Source organism: Thunnus thynnus, chromosome 16, assembly GCF_963924715.1.
Source record: "Thunnus thynnus chromosome 16, fThuThy2.1, whole genome shotgun sequence".
NCBI classification, from domain to species: Eukaryota; Metazoa; Chordata; class Actinopteri; order Scombriformes; family Scombridae; genus Thunnus; species Thunnus thynnus.
The window spans coordinates 7872772-7891599 of NC_089532.1; the positions used below are offsets into that span (position 1 = coordinate 7872772).

At 40.6% G+C, this 18828-nt stretch overlaps 1 protein-coding gene across 2 annotated transcripts; it reads right to left on the reverse strand.

The window, feature by feature from the left end:
• Positions 1-1695: 1695 nt before the first annotated feature.
• On the reverse strand, positions 1696-18481 carry dcaf5 (ddb1 and cul4 associated factor 5). Of its 2 annotated transcripts, none has more exons than XM_067614420.1 (9): positions 17660-18481; positions 14968-15111; positions 14285-14321; positions 14051-14190; positions 12365-12494; positions 10897-11110; positions 7778-7844; positions 5872-5999; positions 1696-3814 (listed from the first exon to the last, which is right to left on the reverse strand). In XM_067614420.1, exons 1-9 carry the CDS (start codon positions 17874-17876, stop codon positions 2465-2467), a joined length of 2427 nt encoding a protein of 808 aa, XP_067470521.1. In that variant the 5' UTR covers positions 17877-18481; the 3' UTR covers positions 1696-2464. The 2 variants fall into 2 exon arrangements, with proteins under 2 accessions (XP_067470521.1, XP_067470522.1); XM_067614421.1 differs by lacking the exon at positions 17660-18481 and adding an exon at positions 16394-16412.
• Positions 18482-18828: the final 347 nt, after the last annotated feature.

The following is an 18828-nucleotide window of genomic DNA, read 5'->3' on the forward strand; positions in this document are numbered from 1 at the left end:
GGCTGAGTAGGCGTAAAAAAAAAAAAAAAACTAGTCCATTTATGGTTATTCACATCATGATGTGTCAATATCCTGTCTTGTTCTGTCCTGTTGCCTTTGGTGTTCTTTAAAAATTTACCTCATATTGACCTACTTGATATAGTTTCATGACTAAACGTGATAATACGGTGACGAAATCCCATCAGCAGACATCAGGCTCGTCACTACTACTGAGAAAATTGAGGTCATCATGTCTGCCAAGGAATTTTTGGGAGTTTTACAGATTAACAGCTACACATGGTGGGTAATTAATCAGCTGATTCCAGTATCTTTAGATTCAAAATAGTTCAATTCGACTACTTTTAAGCCAAATAAAACAAATAGATAAATTATTCACAATCTATCCACCAGAATTTTATTTTCTGGCAGTGAAAAGAGACGTTTTGAGACCACATCACGTGATCATTTAAATACGACAAGATTAAATAATTTTCTGAGTGGGAGGGTGTGTGCTTTGGGGGGAACTTGGACTGCAACCTCAGAATGTCAAACATTTCGGCTGCACCCCTGGCGGATATGATGCGACAATACCCTGCACTATTTAGACTGTTTTGCTTATCGGTTTACTGTTATGAGCTGATTTGCATGAAGTTTCAGGCCACCTGAGAAAACATGTAGCTGAAGTTAAAAGTTACAGAAACAACCTTCCAAATTCATATAACATAAAATCTACAGATGAGCAACTGAAACTTTTTTCTACAGAACTACTTGTAGTTGAAAACATTTCTCTTATGTAATTACCTCTCACAACTTGTACTGTATTAACATTTTAAACTACAGTAACACTTCATTCTCAACCTTGAAACAACTCTTAGGGTCTTATAGGGTCACCACAAAATCCATTTAGTAGCTATTCTTGGGCTTTCGATTGTATCACAGGATCTTCCTCAGCAGACAGAGTTGCCCAGTTGTCATGGAATTGTAAATAGCAGTTGAAATTTCCATTTTTTCTTGTAATTATATTGTTTCCTCACTGTTTCCATGCCAACAACAAGCTTTCAATTGCAACTTTCAAACCCGCAAAGACAAGAAGTGCTTAGAAACTTTAACATCTACAAGTCCACAATGACTCTATCTGCTGAGGAAGATCATGTGATATGACTGAAAGCTTCAGAACAGCTACTATATGGATCTTATGGTGAGGGAGTTTTGCTGTCATTTTTTCAAAGTGGCCCAAGACTTATGCACTGTACCGTCCCGTACTCATAAAACCCATCCACTCAAAAAGGCAGATTCTTCACAGAGATGTGGATATATTTGCGTTTTGTAATAAAACTCTTTGTGACTTTTGAATCACCGTTGTAATTCTCAGTGATTTATATGTTTTGTTCAAATTGGCAAACTGCTAATAACGGCTGTAACTATCCTCTAAATCCAAGATGGCTTCTGGTCCAGTCAATAAAATATTCTACTCTGGCTGACACCGGTTGCTCAAGGTCACAGGCAGCTGAACGGGCTTCACATTTCCTTCACAGGGATGAGTTGAGGCTGTGTTGCCATGACAACGTGGTCAGCAGTTGGTAGCGGTGGGACCCAAATCTACAATAAAATAACTCGTTTTTCCATTATTTCAGACGGACGTGTGTAAGATGAGCAAATGTTTCACCACTCGAACCGTGTTGTGAATCAGTGGAGCCCCAGGAAGAAGTTGTAGCATTATCACTGGAGAACAAATGATTCTTTAATTGCAGGAAAACAAAAGCGAGCGCTGGCTTGTAATGGTACCCAGGGGCTGGATAATGAGACAAAAAAACAACTGGTAGAGACACTGAAAGCATCATTTTCAATGCACAGCTTAAACAAATGGTGCTCCTTAGGATTTCTACGGAGACACAGTCAATTCTTCAGGCACCCTGAAGCAGTCTCAGCTAACAATCACTTAAAAATGAAAATAAGCCCAATCAGATTTAAGCTCAGTGTGAAACACAAGAAATTAAAACGCTGCAAAGCTTTTGTCCTCCATAAGACTTTTTTTTTTTTTGTTATGCTTGGAGGTGCTCCAAATCCCGGGTGGAGCTCTGTGCAACAACCAGAGCATGAGAAAGAAACACTGATGCTGCAGGAAAATAAACGAGTAGCGCTTCACTTAAAATACCTTTTGTTATCGACAACATTTAGCTCGTGTTTTTTTTATTCCCAATCTTTTAATGTCATCTGTGGTTTGACCTCAAGAATGACGACACGTTCCAATTCATTTGTTCTGAAACAAAAAAAATAATCACACCTTCTTTTTTTTTTTTTTTTTTTTTTAAAGTTCCTTAACGTCTTCTGCTTGTCAGCAGTGTGAGTTCATATGTGTCACATGACTTCAACAAGGACGCAAAATGAAAAAAGCTGAGTTGTAAAAACCCATAGAAAACCCACTTCCTAAATTAAGTCTGTTAACAAATGATTTATTTCCAGGGGGTGGAAGAAACAGGTGTCATTATGTTTTTAACTTCTTTTCCGAGGGTGAGGATCCTGACTCGCACTCCTCTGATCTCATATGAGTCCGTTTCAGAGCGCTCTGTGCCGGGCCTTTTTGAGAGGACGGCCCGTCTCTCTGTGGCTTGTTGTCTTCCTCTGATTCTGAGGACACATGGAGGTTCTCACTCATGTATCCTGGTGCCACAGTCCGGTGCTGCCCGTTCACTCCAGGGCTACGCCGGCTCTGAGTGTTACTGTCTGCAGCCGCCGAGCTGCTACACGCCTCTCCGCTATCGGAGCTCTCTAAAGAAGCCCTCCCTTCAGTCCTGTGTGCATCCAGTGATGGAGGAGATGCAGCTGAATGTCTTCCCTGCTCAGTCCTGTCACTCCCTTCCTCATTCTCTTGACTCTCGGGAGACATTACTGGGCTCAGACACACAAAGTCCGAAGGGCTCAGACATTTGTCCTCGTCTCTGCCGCCGCTGATGCACGGCTTAACTTCGAGAGAGTTTTGTTCCTCGCCGGACGAGGAGGAAGACAGGTCATCGATTGAGATCGACGGGTAACTGCAGGAGTCGATCGCTGAAAACAGAGCCTGTACAGACTCGGGTCGCTCCTCAGCTCTTGAGACCACGTGCATGCGTCGCCGCCTCATCACGTTGCGCCGCCTCACTGCGCTGCGACGTTCCTCGTCGTCACTGCTGGAGCTGGAAGTGGATGTGGAGGAGCTGGAGGCTCCAGCAGGAAGTGAAGGGGAGGAGGTGGGGCTGGACAGTGTGGAGTTGTCCCTGGGGCTCGGAGAACGAGGCCGAGGCATGGGGTCGAGCCAAAACTCACTCGAGTCTGAGTCCTCGTTCACCAGGAAGCCCGACTGGTGCCTCTGATGCCTGCTTCGCCTCCTCGGCTGCTCCTCCCCGTCTGCTGCAGCTTGCTCTTCCCCTCCTGAAGCATCCGGTCCAGCCAGGGAGGAGGAGGAGGAGTTATCAGAGTCACTGTGGTGAGCAGCAGCAGCAGCGGCGGCAGCAGCAGCAGCAGCAGCGGCAGCAGCCGAGGCAACGACGGGAGCCGCCGGTGTAGCCCGCGTAGAGCGGCGGCCACGGGCGTGGAGCTGCATGATAGCCTCCTCGCTCAGGTCGCTGTCAGAGTCTGAGCTCCAGCCCTCGATTTCTCGACGCACCAGCGAGTCAAAGAAAGCCATCATGCGCGGGTCCTCCTGGATGGACTGGCTGACGTAGTCGTGAGACAGGCCGCTGCCGCTGTTGAGCACCAGACTGATGTATTCCTCATGGGTGTAGAGGCTGCGTGACTTGTCCTCCACACGGCCCTCCAGGTCTCCAAGACTGTCGGGCTGCTGATAGGGACTCCACACCTGGGGTGGGATGAAAGGATGGAAAGGGGGAGGAAGAATAAAGGAAAGATTTAAAGTTGGGCAGATGGGAAGAGAGAATGACAGAATGAAAAATGATAGGAGAAAAAGTCAGGAGCAAAAAGGGAGAGTTTGAGAACACAGAGTGAGTTATAGAGATTCCCTGTTATTGATAGCTTCTTATTGCAGAACACCTGGACCTGTATCACCTTTCCCTCCGTACAGTGAAACGCACAAAACAGAGAGCTGGTGTTACTGTGCGGACAAAAAAAAGAAGAAAAATGTCTCACCCATGTTTGAATGCTTTTGGATGATAAATGTAAATAGTTTCTTCTTCTACTAAATGGTTTACTTTACTTCAGTATCCTGATATGAACCCTATTATACTCTGAGTAAGAAACTGCATATTCTGATGACCTTAACCTGAGAAAATCATAGTCGTAGGAGTCAGAATAATCAAATTAATTTATACACTATTTAAACTATGATTAACAGAGATTGTATCATATTGTTTTTACATAACGGTAATCCAGCTGCAACTTCCACTTTATTTAGTGATTTTAAAAAAGGTGTTTGAGCAATATTTGCACAAAAACATCCACAAGTATAACTCAAGGTAGCACCATGAAGGGGAGATGGTGTTTAATAATGGAGCGCTTATGTGACATATCATGTTGGGTGTGTCTTCAGTCATTAATCAGACTATTGTGTACAGGATGAATGTTGCATATTTCCATCCATATTAACAACTATTAGATGTTAAAATGCTGATGTTAAGCTGCTAGCTTATTATCATCCTAACATGAGCTTATTAACAACACTTTCTCCAGCTGTCTGGCTAAATTGATTAAAAAAAAAGAACAAATGACTGCTCATTGATAAGAGAAAAAGATAACAAATTAATATATTGTGTTTCTATGAGCGCAGGCCGGTGATGCGTAAACCGACTCAGTCATAGAAAGTGAGAGGTCAGCACCGGGACAATACGGTGAATCATCATCGCTCAGAAAGCTTGTGAGTGAACAAGAATTATAACACACAGCTGCTGTTTTCTGAGCTCATTATTCCAGAAGTGTAAAACCTTAATGTTGTGATGAGTAGCTCTTCAACCGCAGACTCTTTTCAAAGTCCTTTATCCCCTCAGCTGTCCCGCTTCTCAGCTCCTCTTACGCTCGCACAGCCTCATTACTTTGTGTTAGATTGTTGTTTGGTTGGCATTTATTATTATTCATGTGTTTATTAATTATTTCACATCTATTTTTTTAAGCTTATAGCCTTCATTGTGAGTGGTGTTATTTCTTCTTTCTTTCCTATCAACTGTGTGTGTGTGTGTATCTGTTGATCTGGGCAATGAGCTGCTGCATACAATCGTCCTTACGGAGATAAATAAAGTTAATTTGAAACGGAAGGAGTCAACAGATCAAAACGAGCTGCTTGAGAAGAATCACTGTGGAGGTTTTAACATAAGAAATATAACTTGATGGATTTATATTTTCAATTTTAAATGCTGGGAAATGTTAGAATTTAAGTTTAAAACAAAAAATATTGATGTTACAGGCTGATGAAGCTTGAACTACAGTGGAAGCTTCAGCTGTAAGACTTACCTTCTGTATTTGATCCAGGCTACCTTACAATGACCTTAGAGAGCCTGACAGTGTATCATAGTGTGGGTCCGGTTTCAGAAATACTGTATCTGTGGAACCATTTCTATCTTCCCGTGACCCAGCTGTGTGGACTCTCATCTGTTTCAAACTACAGTCAATGATAGGGGAAATCCATCTTTTACACACAGGGAAGTCAGAGCTCTGTCGGTTACTGCACACTGTGTCATCCGAGATCAATGTCTCACTTAAGGGCACGTCTACTGTCTGAACGTCTCAGGACACGCAGAGTCGAATGTCGGGATGTACACTTACAGGAAAAACTACACAAGGTCTTTACCGTTTTCTCTCCTCTTTTTTACTCACCTTTGGGACCTGATCCAGACGCTAAAAATTAGATTTAATCAAGTCTTTCTGAAAAAAAAAAAAGACACATTTTATTGATATTCTTTAACTGACCTTGATGACTTTCTCCACGCCGGAGGAGCAGATCATGTAGGTGTGAGGGTTGAAGCGAACCTGGTTCACTATGGAGCGATGACCCTTCAGGACCATGAAAGCCCCGTTCACCACACGACCAGCGCCACCTTAAAAAAAAAAAAAAAAAAAAAAAAAAGAACACCAGGATGTGGGTTAGCTGTCAAAATACATAAACACACAGCCGCAGAGATACAAACCTATGACAGAGCACCTTTATTAAAGCAAACAAACACAGCCGCAATTATTCAACCTGCTTCTGTACCGTCTTCCAGAAAATACAACAGTAGTAAGAGCCGTAATGTAATCCTCATAGTATGCCATTAGTCTGACACCAAATAGGTCTAGTGCACATATTTTCAGTGTGAGTAACTACAGAGAAAATAAAATCCATAAATATGTCAGGAGGTGCCACACAGCTAGAAAAGACCGCATTCTTGGATCGCTGCATTTTGGGGGATTTTCTTCTTAAAATAATTAGATTTGAGGCGTATTCACAGCGAGCATACTGCATGTGTAGGATTTAATTCTTACTTTTCAGCATTTATCCTTTCTTTTTTATTTAGTTTGGGCAGGTGGGAACACTCAGACTCAAGCTAAATTTGGTGCTTAAGGGCCTTCGGCGTCTTACAACGAGTAACGGGATCCTACATAAACATACTATTTTATACCCGAGTTGGAACAGTTTATGTTTTTTTTTTCTCTCTGTGCTCTCCTCACTAGTTTTGAAGGGGGCGGGGCTAAGTTGGGAAAAGATGATATCACGCGTTTCCGTGCACCAATCAGGGTTTGACTCAGAATCTGATGACAGTTGATGGGTTTTTGGGTAACTGTCAGTCGTGATCATATGTAAAAATACTTCCTGGTAGTCAAAAGCTTCAGTCAGCTCTGAACACTCAGTTTGAAATGTTACATCTACTTCCTCGTCGCGACGCCATCAGATCATTCATGCATGCCCAAAAACGGCTGTCTGTTCCGTAACCGTTGTTGCTAAGGTTGTTGCTAAGATTGTTGCTAAGATTGCTCCATGTGTTGTTCACATTGTCAACTCGTATATTTCAGAAGTTGACATTTTGAGTTAAGAACAAGAAAAAGAAGTAAAAACCTGCTACTATTGTTTTTGTTTATGTAGCCTCCAAAAGTGCTGAGGGGCAGCTTCCTGAAGCTGACCAATCAGAACAGAGTGGGCTCATCGGGAGCGGAAGGGGGCCTTAAAGAGACAGGAGCTAAAACGGCCTGTTTCAGACAGAGGCTGAACCGAGGGGCGGCATAAAGGGCCAGTTTAAGATAAATAAGGAGTTGTTTTTTTACTGTAAATCATCAAAAAATATTCCAGTAGAGACGTGACAATGTGCATATGTCCCCTTTAACAAATAATAGCTAAAGATGTTGTTTTTTTTTCTTTTTTATCACAAATATTCTAAGAGATTTGAGACAGATGTTGATACAGGATATCCGATATTTACTTATGTCTGGAAGGTATGTTTTGACCAAATGAACTGGGGGTCAATCCACAGTCTGAGGCTTAGAGAGCACAGAGAAGTCCATCTGTGGTTAAAAGCTACAGCAGCTGGTATCAGCTTTGTTTTGCCTACACAGACGCCATTGAAATCTTTAACCTTGCAGAATGACGGCATTGAATCTTTTGTCCGACAAACAAACTACTTGTCAGTAATGTGGTTCATCTGTTTACAAGCCCTAGAAAATGTGAACAGCGTGAACTTAAAGAAACACAAAGTAAACAAGTGAAATGTTTCCACTACTGTGAAGGGAAAACAGAAGAAATTTAACTCTCACCTTGGGACCAAAGGTTATTAAATTATACTACTGAACATCAGCATACATCCACATAAATATGCAGTCGATGCAGACAGACTGAATAACTCACCTGCTTCTGGGTCTTTTGGGATTTTCCACATGTAGAGGTTGAAGTCGTCTGACCCGGATAAGATGTACTGAGAAGAAAAAAAAAAAATGTTTAGTGATTTTAGCGTGTGCTATTTCATACAAAACATTCCTGCAGATCTCAGGAAAAAGGGTAAATTTGATCTAAATACACATCGGGAGAGACGAACCCTGGGGATTCAATATATGGTACAAAACCAGCAGATCTTATCACAGTAATGTGTCTCATAATATGCGATCAAACGCCATGTTGACATGACATGACAGTCTGACCTTACCGGAGCTCCTGCTCCACGTCTGAACTGTTATTAGACTTTGTAAACAGATGGTTCCACTTAAACCTGTCGCTTAAGGTAAGTTTTGACAGGACAGGGGTGGTGGTTGCTCTCTGTTCTTATACATACATGTGTTTTAAAGCAACATGTAGAGAAAAAAAACAAGGGATACAAACTGGCTTTTTCTGCACGGGCTGTAATAGGTTGTTATTTCCAGAATTGAGATGTTTGGTCGTTGAATTTGCCAATTTTTTCGTTGATAAAATGTCCTTTTTCTAGCGTTTGGCTAGAGGTTGGTTTGGTTGGTTTTAAAAAATATTTCCCCTCATTTTTCTTCCTTCATTCTTTTCCTTCTTTTTGTTCAGCTGGATGTTAATCGAGCCTTATTTTACCATCTAGACGCACATTTTTTTGTTGAGTCATTTCCATTTTTGAAGGCATTGTCTTGTGCTGCTCGTTTTCTGACATGCTGTCAAGTCGTGGAATATTTTCGTGGAGTTTTATCTGCCAAACATTTAAACAAATGTCTTTAATTTCCTTCTGTAAATATTCTGTTGGTCTCTGAAGAGGCTATCGATTTTCACTTTTTTTTTAACTCTTCTACCAACTATATTTACTTGACTTTTGGTGAAAAAACAGCAATAATCTACGTCTATGTAAAAGAAACCTGCATAAAAATCATTGTTCCTTAAATACAGACTGTTTCTCAGACCGTAGTAACTCCAGGGCACATGAACACACTCAAATGAACACCTGCATGCTCCACCTCAGGTTCCCAGAGGACACGTCAAGCAGGAATGTCACACCCATAACTCCCCTCCCTCTTTCTTTTCCATCAATTTAATCTGGTAAGTTGCCACTCTCTTCCTCTGGTTTCACACCACTCTGAGAAAATCCTCCAATGTCTGTGGTTTTGGGTCTGTATGACGACGTTTCTGAGAATTGAGAGCGGTGAGAGAGAAATGGTGGCACGGTGGGATAAAGCTCTTACTTAAACATGTAAAATCATCTGGTCAAACCTCTATTACCTCCTTTTGTCACATATCGTGGTTTCTCTTGCTACTTCTTATTTCCTCTAAATTGTGCTTTCTTATTAAAACTAGACATCTAACACGTACACTCCACGAAAGATTTGATGTAAAAATTTTCTTCTTGGTTTAAAGAAAAACTCCAGATTTGATGTCAAACTGAAAGTGAAGCTTTCGATGGTTCCCACAACCCGCTGAAATACGTGTAAACACTCACTCACAGTCCATAAGCTCACACATAGTGATGTCAAGGCAGTGGAGTGAGTGGTACGAATCACATTTTATAGAAAAAAACAAATGAGAAACTGTTTATCTGCAAAATAAGCACACCGTATTGTCTGTTTTTGGCTATCCCTGGAAATTCAATATATGATAAATCAAAATACAAAAACAATGTCACTTTAAAAATATATCAGTCGATATGAATTTTTTCTTACACAAACAGATAAAATAACAACATTTTTGATAAGGATCCCTAAATAATTTTAGGATCCATTTGTTTTTTTAAACAACTGCATGTACATATGTAATGAGAAAGAAAAATAAACTCTTTCTTTCTGGTGGAAAAACTATGTAAAGGAGACACAGTTAGTACCTCAAACCTAACGTTTACATTTCTGCACTGTAATTTTCTGCGACAAGCTGATATCAGCCGATATATCAGCTCTGTTGGATATCACTCTAGCTCTACAAGGCTGTACTTTTAAAGGTATAACAATTAAAACGTTATAAAACCCAAAAGCCTTCAGTAGGAAACTGCTGAGCTCTGTCCAGCTGACGGTTTTTGAGTATTCAGAGGAGTTGCATGTGTTAATTCATTATCAGTATTAAGCCAAACTCATCCTGATGCCTACCTCCCAAATCTACATCCCATAGCAAAAACAGTGACTGCAAAAGGTTAATGAAATGCTGCTTTAAGCAACAACAAACATTTTTAAAAAGTCTCTAAAAAGTCTCTACCAGAAACAGAAATTCAAAACACAATACTGGAACCAGTGACCCGTCTTTAAATACACATAATATCACTGCACAACAACTAAACTATTATATAAGTTTATACATACAGTATATCTCAAAACACACTGTCTCCGCTGATCAATCAGAGAACAATGACCCTGCTCAAAAGCTCCTCAACAATCCTCCTTGGCAGTCAGTCAACTTGGCGAGCGGATTCAAACCGGCGACCTCATGGTCACGACACGCTTCTGTAACCCTTTAAACTATCTTTTCGCCCATGTAGAGGATCATTCTTTAAGCCTTCATGAGCTCTGCTGACACCCGAGGATAATGTTAACATAATAAACATAACTGCAGGGTGATGTCATGTCTGAGGAGGACCTATGGGAGGACCATTGGCTGAGCACAGGCACTTCTGGTGTCGCTCCAACACCCGAATGTCCCAATTTCACAGAAGGAAACAATATATTCTTCTATTTTTATTCTTTCTATTGACCCCACATGTTCCCAATATTCTCGTTAAGTTTCCTTTTAAGTAATCACAAAGTCAGATAACACTTTATTTTTACTGTTTGACGTCATCTGTATCTGCTTGCTCTATCAGAAGTTAAATTAAACACAATATATTATATCGAAGACACTTCTTTTATAGTTGCACATGTCCATGGAGTGTATCATTTCATACATATAGTTCTCTTTGTGTAAGCCTGACGCGTACAGTATGTTATCTTTGGAAAAATTGGGATCTTAGGATTAATAACAGATGACTTACTGAACTTTCTTTTCTGGTAGTTTTACTGTAGAATTAGTTTTTTAGGGGTTTGTACGACCCGATGACCAACCTGATCTTTGTCCCCGGCGAAGCAGCAGCTTTTCATGGTGCAGGAGTTGAAGTAGCCCTGGTTGTCGAACTGGAAGCTGGGCAGGCGGGAGTGCAGCTCGTAGAGGACGGGCGGCAGGCGGCGACGCAGCGCCAGCAGCTGGGTGCCCGTGCTGTTGAAGCGAACGCTCATGGCGCTCTGCAGGGACATGCTGCCTCCGTAACGCAGCAGTGAGCTGAGAGGACAGAAGGAGAGAGAATATTGGACAAGTTAAGGTTTGTATCTATCAATCCTCTTTTTTTTTATCTTCACAAATCACAAATTGAGGCTTCAAGAAGAGCATCTCATCTCTGTTAACTTCCAATCAATGACATTCTGTTGTTGGGCACGTGTTGGGACATTTCTTCTGTCTTTTGGTATAAAGTGATTACAGACTGGTTCGGCTGGTAAACACAAGCTTACTGGAAGTGTATAGTGACACATTTCATGATTTCTTGGTATTGATGTTTTTCAAATACTTAGATGACTTTAAAGCATTTTCTGCTCAATATTATTCATTAAAAAAATGCAGCTGACATCATCAGACGTTACAATATAAACAGTGTGTGTCTGTAGCTTATCTGAAGATTATAGCAACTTGTTAAAATAATAAATAAAACGGGTATTTTACTTAACACTTAAACTATAAAAGTATGTGATTGAGTACCTGTTAACATTCCCTCATTGCAGAGAAAGGCTCTGTTTACTTTTACTACTTGTACTAATGACTGAAACATAACCTGAGTGTGTAAACACACACTTAATCCAGTGTTTCCACAGTCATTTTATCAATATAAACTACTGGTTTTTTGCATTGAGACAGTCCTGCAACTGGAAGAGGACCAGTAATCAGGGTAAAAGTGAGACGGCGGCGCCACCTGGTGGATATTATCAGGACAAGTGTGCATCACAAAAAGAGTCGCTCCTCAGACTGAAACAGATTCTGCTGATACAGTTTGCTGAACACTGAGGTTCTTGGGTAACAAAATAAATATATATCCTCTTTGTTTAAAGAAATATAAAAACACAGATTTTCAGGTTATTTCTTTTTCAGTTTGTGTGCAGGTTTAAAGCATCTAACTTCTCAAGCACATGATGAAATAAAATCTGTATCATACATGAAATCTAAGTAACAATCTACATGTATTAAAAGACATAAATACATTTTCTGCAGCTGTCCAAACTTCTAAAGGGAACAAATTATCAGCAGCATAAATTTACATGACTTAACAACTATTTTAGTCCATTATTCTACTTTAATTGCTTCACTGCATTATTTTTTTCTAATTAGGTTTATTCTTTTCACTGTTTTCATTGCCTCTATGGTTTATTTGTATGCTTATAATACATTATCAAGAAGTTAATTTCCCCAGGGGGGAGGAACAGTAAAGTTTCAACTTATTTAAAAAAACTGGGTCAAAATATATAAAGCAGGGAACAAATATCAAACCTGCGTGGTTTGCGGATGTCCCATAATCCAACGCCCTCCTTGGAGTTGGCGGTCGCCAACAGTCTGGGCTCGACGGGGTTGAACATCACGCTGTGGAAGGCTGAGGGGTAACTGGCCAAGCAGAACGGCTCTAAAGGAAGAGATAAACCAGTAAAATGCATTAGAATCACATGATAATTAACACCGAATCTTCTGTGATGGATCTTTATGTCTATTTTGGTAAAAAAAAATCATTTTTTTAATGATGTAATGTTGAATTTCTGCTCCTAAATTCTACTTTCTCACATCACAGTCGCTAAAACATTCCCAAACTACAGGTGTATTTACATATTTTGATGCATTATCTTTTCGGCCACAGTAAAACTGATAATAATATCCCACTATAAAGATGACAGATAGCTGAGCCAACAAGGGGATATGGAAACATTTCCGTGTAACTTTCATCCTTTCAAACTGGAGCTTTAGTGCTGTAACAGACCGATATAAAACACCTGCTGGCGGTTACGGTAGATTGATTTCTGCTAAATGTATTATTAGGCCAACTTGGCCACAACGAAGGCTTCTAAAATAGACGGATGTGGACGTCATGCAAGATGATCCACTGCATTAATAAAGTTATCAACAAGTCTCACTAATCCCGTTTACACCCGTTTCAGTCCGGCAGAGTCACTTAAAATACACGGCGTGATTCCCTGTGAAGAGTTTTCAATCACAACTGTGAGAGAGGACTTTAGACACCAGCTGTGTTTGTGTAATCTTTATTATCACTCAGACTATTGTAAAGGTTCATTTTCTGCCTGGAACCTTCCTCGACTTGACTGAAAATTGTAAAAATTTGATTTTTCTACAGGAATTTAAACCACTGCTGCATAATCTGTCTGTTTCTCAACAGGCTGTTGATGTTTTTAGGGGGATTTTAGAGCCTACTGTGTCTCATTGTTATCTAGACGGCTGTTGGGTTGTTTTAAGGAATCTTTTTGTCTTCGGGATGTAATATTTGAGGAATTTAATTCATGGTTGACACCTGCAGTGTTTGCACTCTGATACTGTGCTGTATTTTTTTGAGACATATTATCCGTTTTATGTTGTTGGTCTGTACTCATGATTGTTGCTTCCTATTTTGGCCAGGACACTCTTGAAAATGAGGTTTTCCTGGTTAAATAAATAGTAAAATATCATCCCGCTAACAGGATGGTTACTGCACACCCTACATAACCGCAATGTCCCTGGTTCGACTCCAGCCAGGGACCTTCGCTGCATGTTATTCCCATCGCTCTCTTGCTTGTTTCCACTTACCTGTACGCTATTCAATAAAAAATGCAGAAAAAAATCATCTTTAAAATAAAGTCAATTTTTGCACTTTTTACCAATCTGAGCATGAATCTTGCAATTTATTAATTTATCTTCCAGTGCAGAAAACTTCACATGATTTTTATTTTTTCTACAACCACCTCTAAATCCATTGTAAGCCTCTCACAGTCCAGCGGTGTGTATTTTCAGACTATGAGAAATCAGATCCTCGTTGGTTCAGAGATATCTATAATTATTAACGTCATTTAGAAGCTGCTTTATCCCCACACGCCTCGACTACACACGTATACTTTAAACAGGGCTCCGTTTTGAATAGATTTCTGACTCAACGATAAAAAAAGGTATTACATAGTCGTACATGGCATCTCTGCTTACCTCCGTGAGGTGGCTCACGAGTGTCCCAGATAAGAACGCGTCCGTCGTCAGACGAGCTGGCAAACACGTTGTCATTGACCGGGCTGACAGACAGACTGTACACGGCATCGATGTGCAGGAACACGTTCAGAGTTTCCCTTCTGTAAGAACAACAATCATCCCAGTGTTAGTTTAAGCCAAAAAAAAGGCTGTTAAAAAATGTTAAAACAGTATCAGTTGTGTTATTCTACCCACCTCTCCACATCATGAAGGATCACCTGTTCATCATTTCCTATAAAAGAGCCAACAGACAAGTCGTGAAGGGAAGGAATGCGGGTTGTGAGTTCTCGACTTCGTTCTCAGTGTTGATATGAAAAACTGGCATCAGGTGTGTATAAAAAGACGTGGTCAGTCAGTTATCTATCGACAAACAACGAAATCTTTAAACTGCGTCATCGGTCCAACAGATATTTGATCCTCTGGACTTATTTGCATGGCAGCCAGACAGTGGTCAGTAAGCAGCTCACATCACATGCCTCCAAAATATCATACTTACGCAACTTCAGCATCATAAAAAATTCTACCCTTGTGCTGTGAAGTAGATACAGAATTACTGCAACTAAAAGTACCCATTAAACATTTTATCTGACAGAGAACTTTATTTCTGATCATGTAAAGACTAAGATTGGGTTTCTTTCTGGTTCTATTTGCATTCAGATCTGTATTTCTTTTTACATTTATTTCACTGCACTATACCTGCAGTGTGGCTGCTTGTTATGAGCTGCAAAAAAACAAAAACACATCCCCGAGTTCATCAAAGTTTTCTAATTTAATCAGATCAGGCTGCTGACAGACAGACAACAACACTTCAATTTCTAGGTCAAGGACTCAGAGGACTCAGAGTAGCACAAAGCAGATCTAGTTTTTCTTGCTCTTACCACCAGAGAAGACCTTTTTGTTGGTGCTGTCAAAGGCCAGGCAGAAGATGTTGGACAGGTGCTCCCCTTTCAGTTTCACAGGCTTGGACCGAGCATGGATGGCTTTTTCCATGTGCCACAGAAGCACTCGGCGGTCATCTCCACCTGTAGACACGAGCGATTTTAGAATTTTCTCATATGTGAATATTTTCTGGTTTCTTTACTCCACTATCACAGTAAACTGAATATTTTTGGGTTGTGGACTGTTGGTTGAGACAAAACACGACATTTTAGGTCACATCTTTGGCTTGTGATGGACATTTTTCACCATTTTCTGACATTTTACAGATTAAACTAAAACTAGTTGACTAATCGAAAAAAATAATCAACAATTAAAATAATCATTACTTGCAGCCATAACTGTATGCATGTGTTCAAAAGCACAGCTGCAACGATTAGTCAAGTGACAGAAAATTCATCGCCAACTATTTTGATGACCATTTAATCCCTTTGAGTCATTTTTTAAGAAAAAATGTCCAAATTGTCTTGTTCCAGCTTCTCAAATGTCAATAATTTAGGCTTTATTTAGTCCTCGATGACATTTAACTAAATATCTTTGAGTTATGGACATTTGAGGACGTCACTTTGGGTTTTGGGAAACAGTCATCGACATTTTTCACCATTTTTGGCCACTTTGTGGACTAAATGATTAATCCAGAAAATAATCGACAGATTAATCGATAATGAAAATAATGATCAGTTGCAGCCCTGTTCAAAAGAAACTTGTGCTGTATGTATATAGTGCCACATGTTGACCATGAGCAGCAATCAGTCATGCTCATGCTCCATCAGAGTTCATAATTATACTCATTTGGCCAGGAAACGTATACACAGTATACACAATCTCTTTCAGTCATCAAGGTGGAAAAGTTAATGAGGTGCAAACTAACATTTAAAGATTAAAATGTATATAAATACTCATCTTGGGACATTAATGTGTGTCTGATATGGTTATTCCACAAAAATTAATAATAGCAATAATTACCACTTTAAAATCTGTGTAATATCACAATCTGCTATCCAGTAGTACTCAAGTATAATTCTGAGGTATATTTTTCTTGAGTATTTTCAATTTGTTACTAAAATTCAGATGGAAATATTTCATTTTTACTCCACAACACTAATCTCACAGCTGCTAGTTACTTAAAGATCCCCTCCAGACTTGTACTGACATATAAAAAAAACCCTCTCAAATTGCTTGGAACAGTAATGTGTGTCTGATGTGGTTGTTCCACAAAAAAACAGTATAATTACCACTTTAAAATCCATATAATGACATCTACTCCTTCTCTCTTATTAAAAATTCCACTCCACTCCTCCGCCACTAAGCTTTCACATTAGTGATGTTGTTACGTAACCGAGTACACTTGCGTATCTACACACTCACACGGTGGGTGGCGGTATGCGTCTGGTTGGTTTGTGAGCTGCCAATAAACACAAAGAAGAAGAAGAAGAAGAAGAAGAAGAAGAAGAAGAAGCACACTTGCGTCATCATCTATGCAACATTTGTTTATGTTTATTCCTACACTATTCCTACTATTATTGATATTTTGGGGACAATATCAAGAAGGACCTTCTCAGAGAGATGCTTTCGTGGCCACGTTTGAACGGGAAAGTTGAATACTTATGACGTCACATTCTCAACAGCAGTCCACTTCAAGTAGGTGTATCTGTGGACTCTGTATCTACATGACATACCCCCTTAGTTAGTTTTAGGTGAGCACTGAGATAGTTAGGGTTAGGGGTCAGGTGGGTGTGTCATGTAGGTCTGTCCGCTTCCATGTTTTGGTACAGCTGTTTTCACACCTGATGAGTAAACATGAGCTGCACTCAAGACCACCTTTTCAAGTGGATCTGTCCGTTGGTCTGTGCCCGGGTACGTTACACAGTATTCACACTAATCACACAAACTGGACTTTGGGGTCAAGTATACTAAGATCCGGGCACAGGTCCCTGATGTGACAGCCTTCTCAGTGTATGTGCACTGGAAGCTTCAAAGTATCCACATCACACTTGTGTGAGTTGAATATTGGACCAGGATTGGCTTCAAATATAGTTGTGATGTCACCAATCATACTCATAAGTTCACCTCTTAAAATCAGATTAAATGTGAGCTCAGAGAAACTCCCCAAATTCAGCAGATAAATGTGAAAACAGCCTTTCTAGTGTCAAACTCTGCACTTACATCATTCTGCACAGTGAAGCTCAAACACTCAACTGTAGGAACAATAAGCAAAACATATTTTTGAGTGGAGGGGGACTTTAAGTCAACAGCAGCCCTTCTTGTTCAAAGTAAACATCCTCAGCACAGTAAAAATGGCAAGCCTGAGGCTATCATACTAGGCCAGATGATTGTTTTTAATCCTCTCAGGACATAAATAGCTTTGTGATTTCAGGAGGTAGCCACGATTAGACCCATCGGAGCGAGAAAATGTGCACTTGAGCGGCCACTGTGATCGTGTTATGGACTGACATATGGGACAGGTCCGGGGGCTGCTGTCCTCTGAGCTGCTCGCTGTTTGGGAGACTGACGTTAGCCTGCTAGCAAGAAAGGCTAGGCTAGCTTAGCATCGGCGTTAGCATGCTAACACATTCTGTCAGTCTCAGCTAGGCAGGTATGGAGGAAGGGGGGGGGGGGGATTTGTCAACTTACCAGACACCAGCCATTCACCGCCGTTGTTGGAGAACTCAATGGCGTTGACGCAGCCGAAGTGTCCGAGCATGTCCTTCTTGTAGAGGCTGGTGCAGCCGGCTAGCCTGCGCCGCTGGAACTCCTCCTTCATGAGCGGCTGCCCGGTCAGCTCTCTGCGGGACAGAAAGCCCACCGAGGAGCGCATACCGCAGCCCTTCAGCTCCTTCATTTTCCACATGCAAATATTAAAACACTGCTTCTGTTTTCACCCGCGGCTCCCCTCGACACCAGCCTGTGCTCGTGTTGCTCGGTTGGTTGTTGTCCTCTGCTCTTGTTTGGTCTACATTATGGTGGATCTCTCCCCCCCTCCTGCTGCCTGCTGATGTCGACGTTGTTTTGTAGCAGCAGCGGCAGCAGCTCTGTCTTCACGGCAGTCCCAGCTGCAGCTTCCTGCTCCGGTGGAGGATCTCTCTCTCTCTCTCCCCCCCTCTGTCTGTCACCAGCCTGCTGAAGGGTGACCACAAGTCAGACAAACGCTGGTGCATTCATTTTGTTTCTTGCTCGCGTACAAAGCAACACGTGGAGTAAATTGTCACGACTTATTGCTGCTCATATCTACCTTCATTTTACTTTAATTGGGAAAAATGTATAGTTCGGATTCACTGAATATGACAGAAATCTGTACACACAGTTATATCTAATTCATTTGCTTAGTTTGACCAAATTTTATACAGTATTCACAAAGCAAAAAGCCAAAATTTTCAGAGCTGACTTTTAATATCAAACTAGGGCTGGGCAATATATCGATATTATATCGATATCTTGATATGAGACTACATATTATCTCTGAACTCACCAGACTGTTGTAGCTGTTCAGTTATTTGCCTTTACCCACTTTGTAATTATATCCACATTATTGATGATTACTTATCAAAAATCTCATTGTATAAATATTTTTGTGAAAGCACCAATAGTGATCTCTACAAAATTGTCACAATATCGATATCGAGGTATTTGGTCAAAATATTGTGATGTTTGATTTTGTCCATATCGCCCAGTCCTATATTGAACAATACATTTCTTCTATATCTGAATGTATAAACAAAAACGTTATTAAAATATATAACTCCTGTAAGCTTTACAAGATATTTATACCAGTGAAGGGTTCACAATTTTCCAAGTCTGTCTTA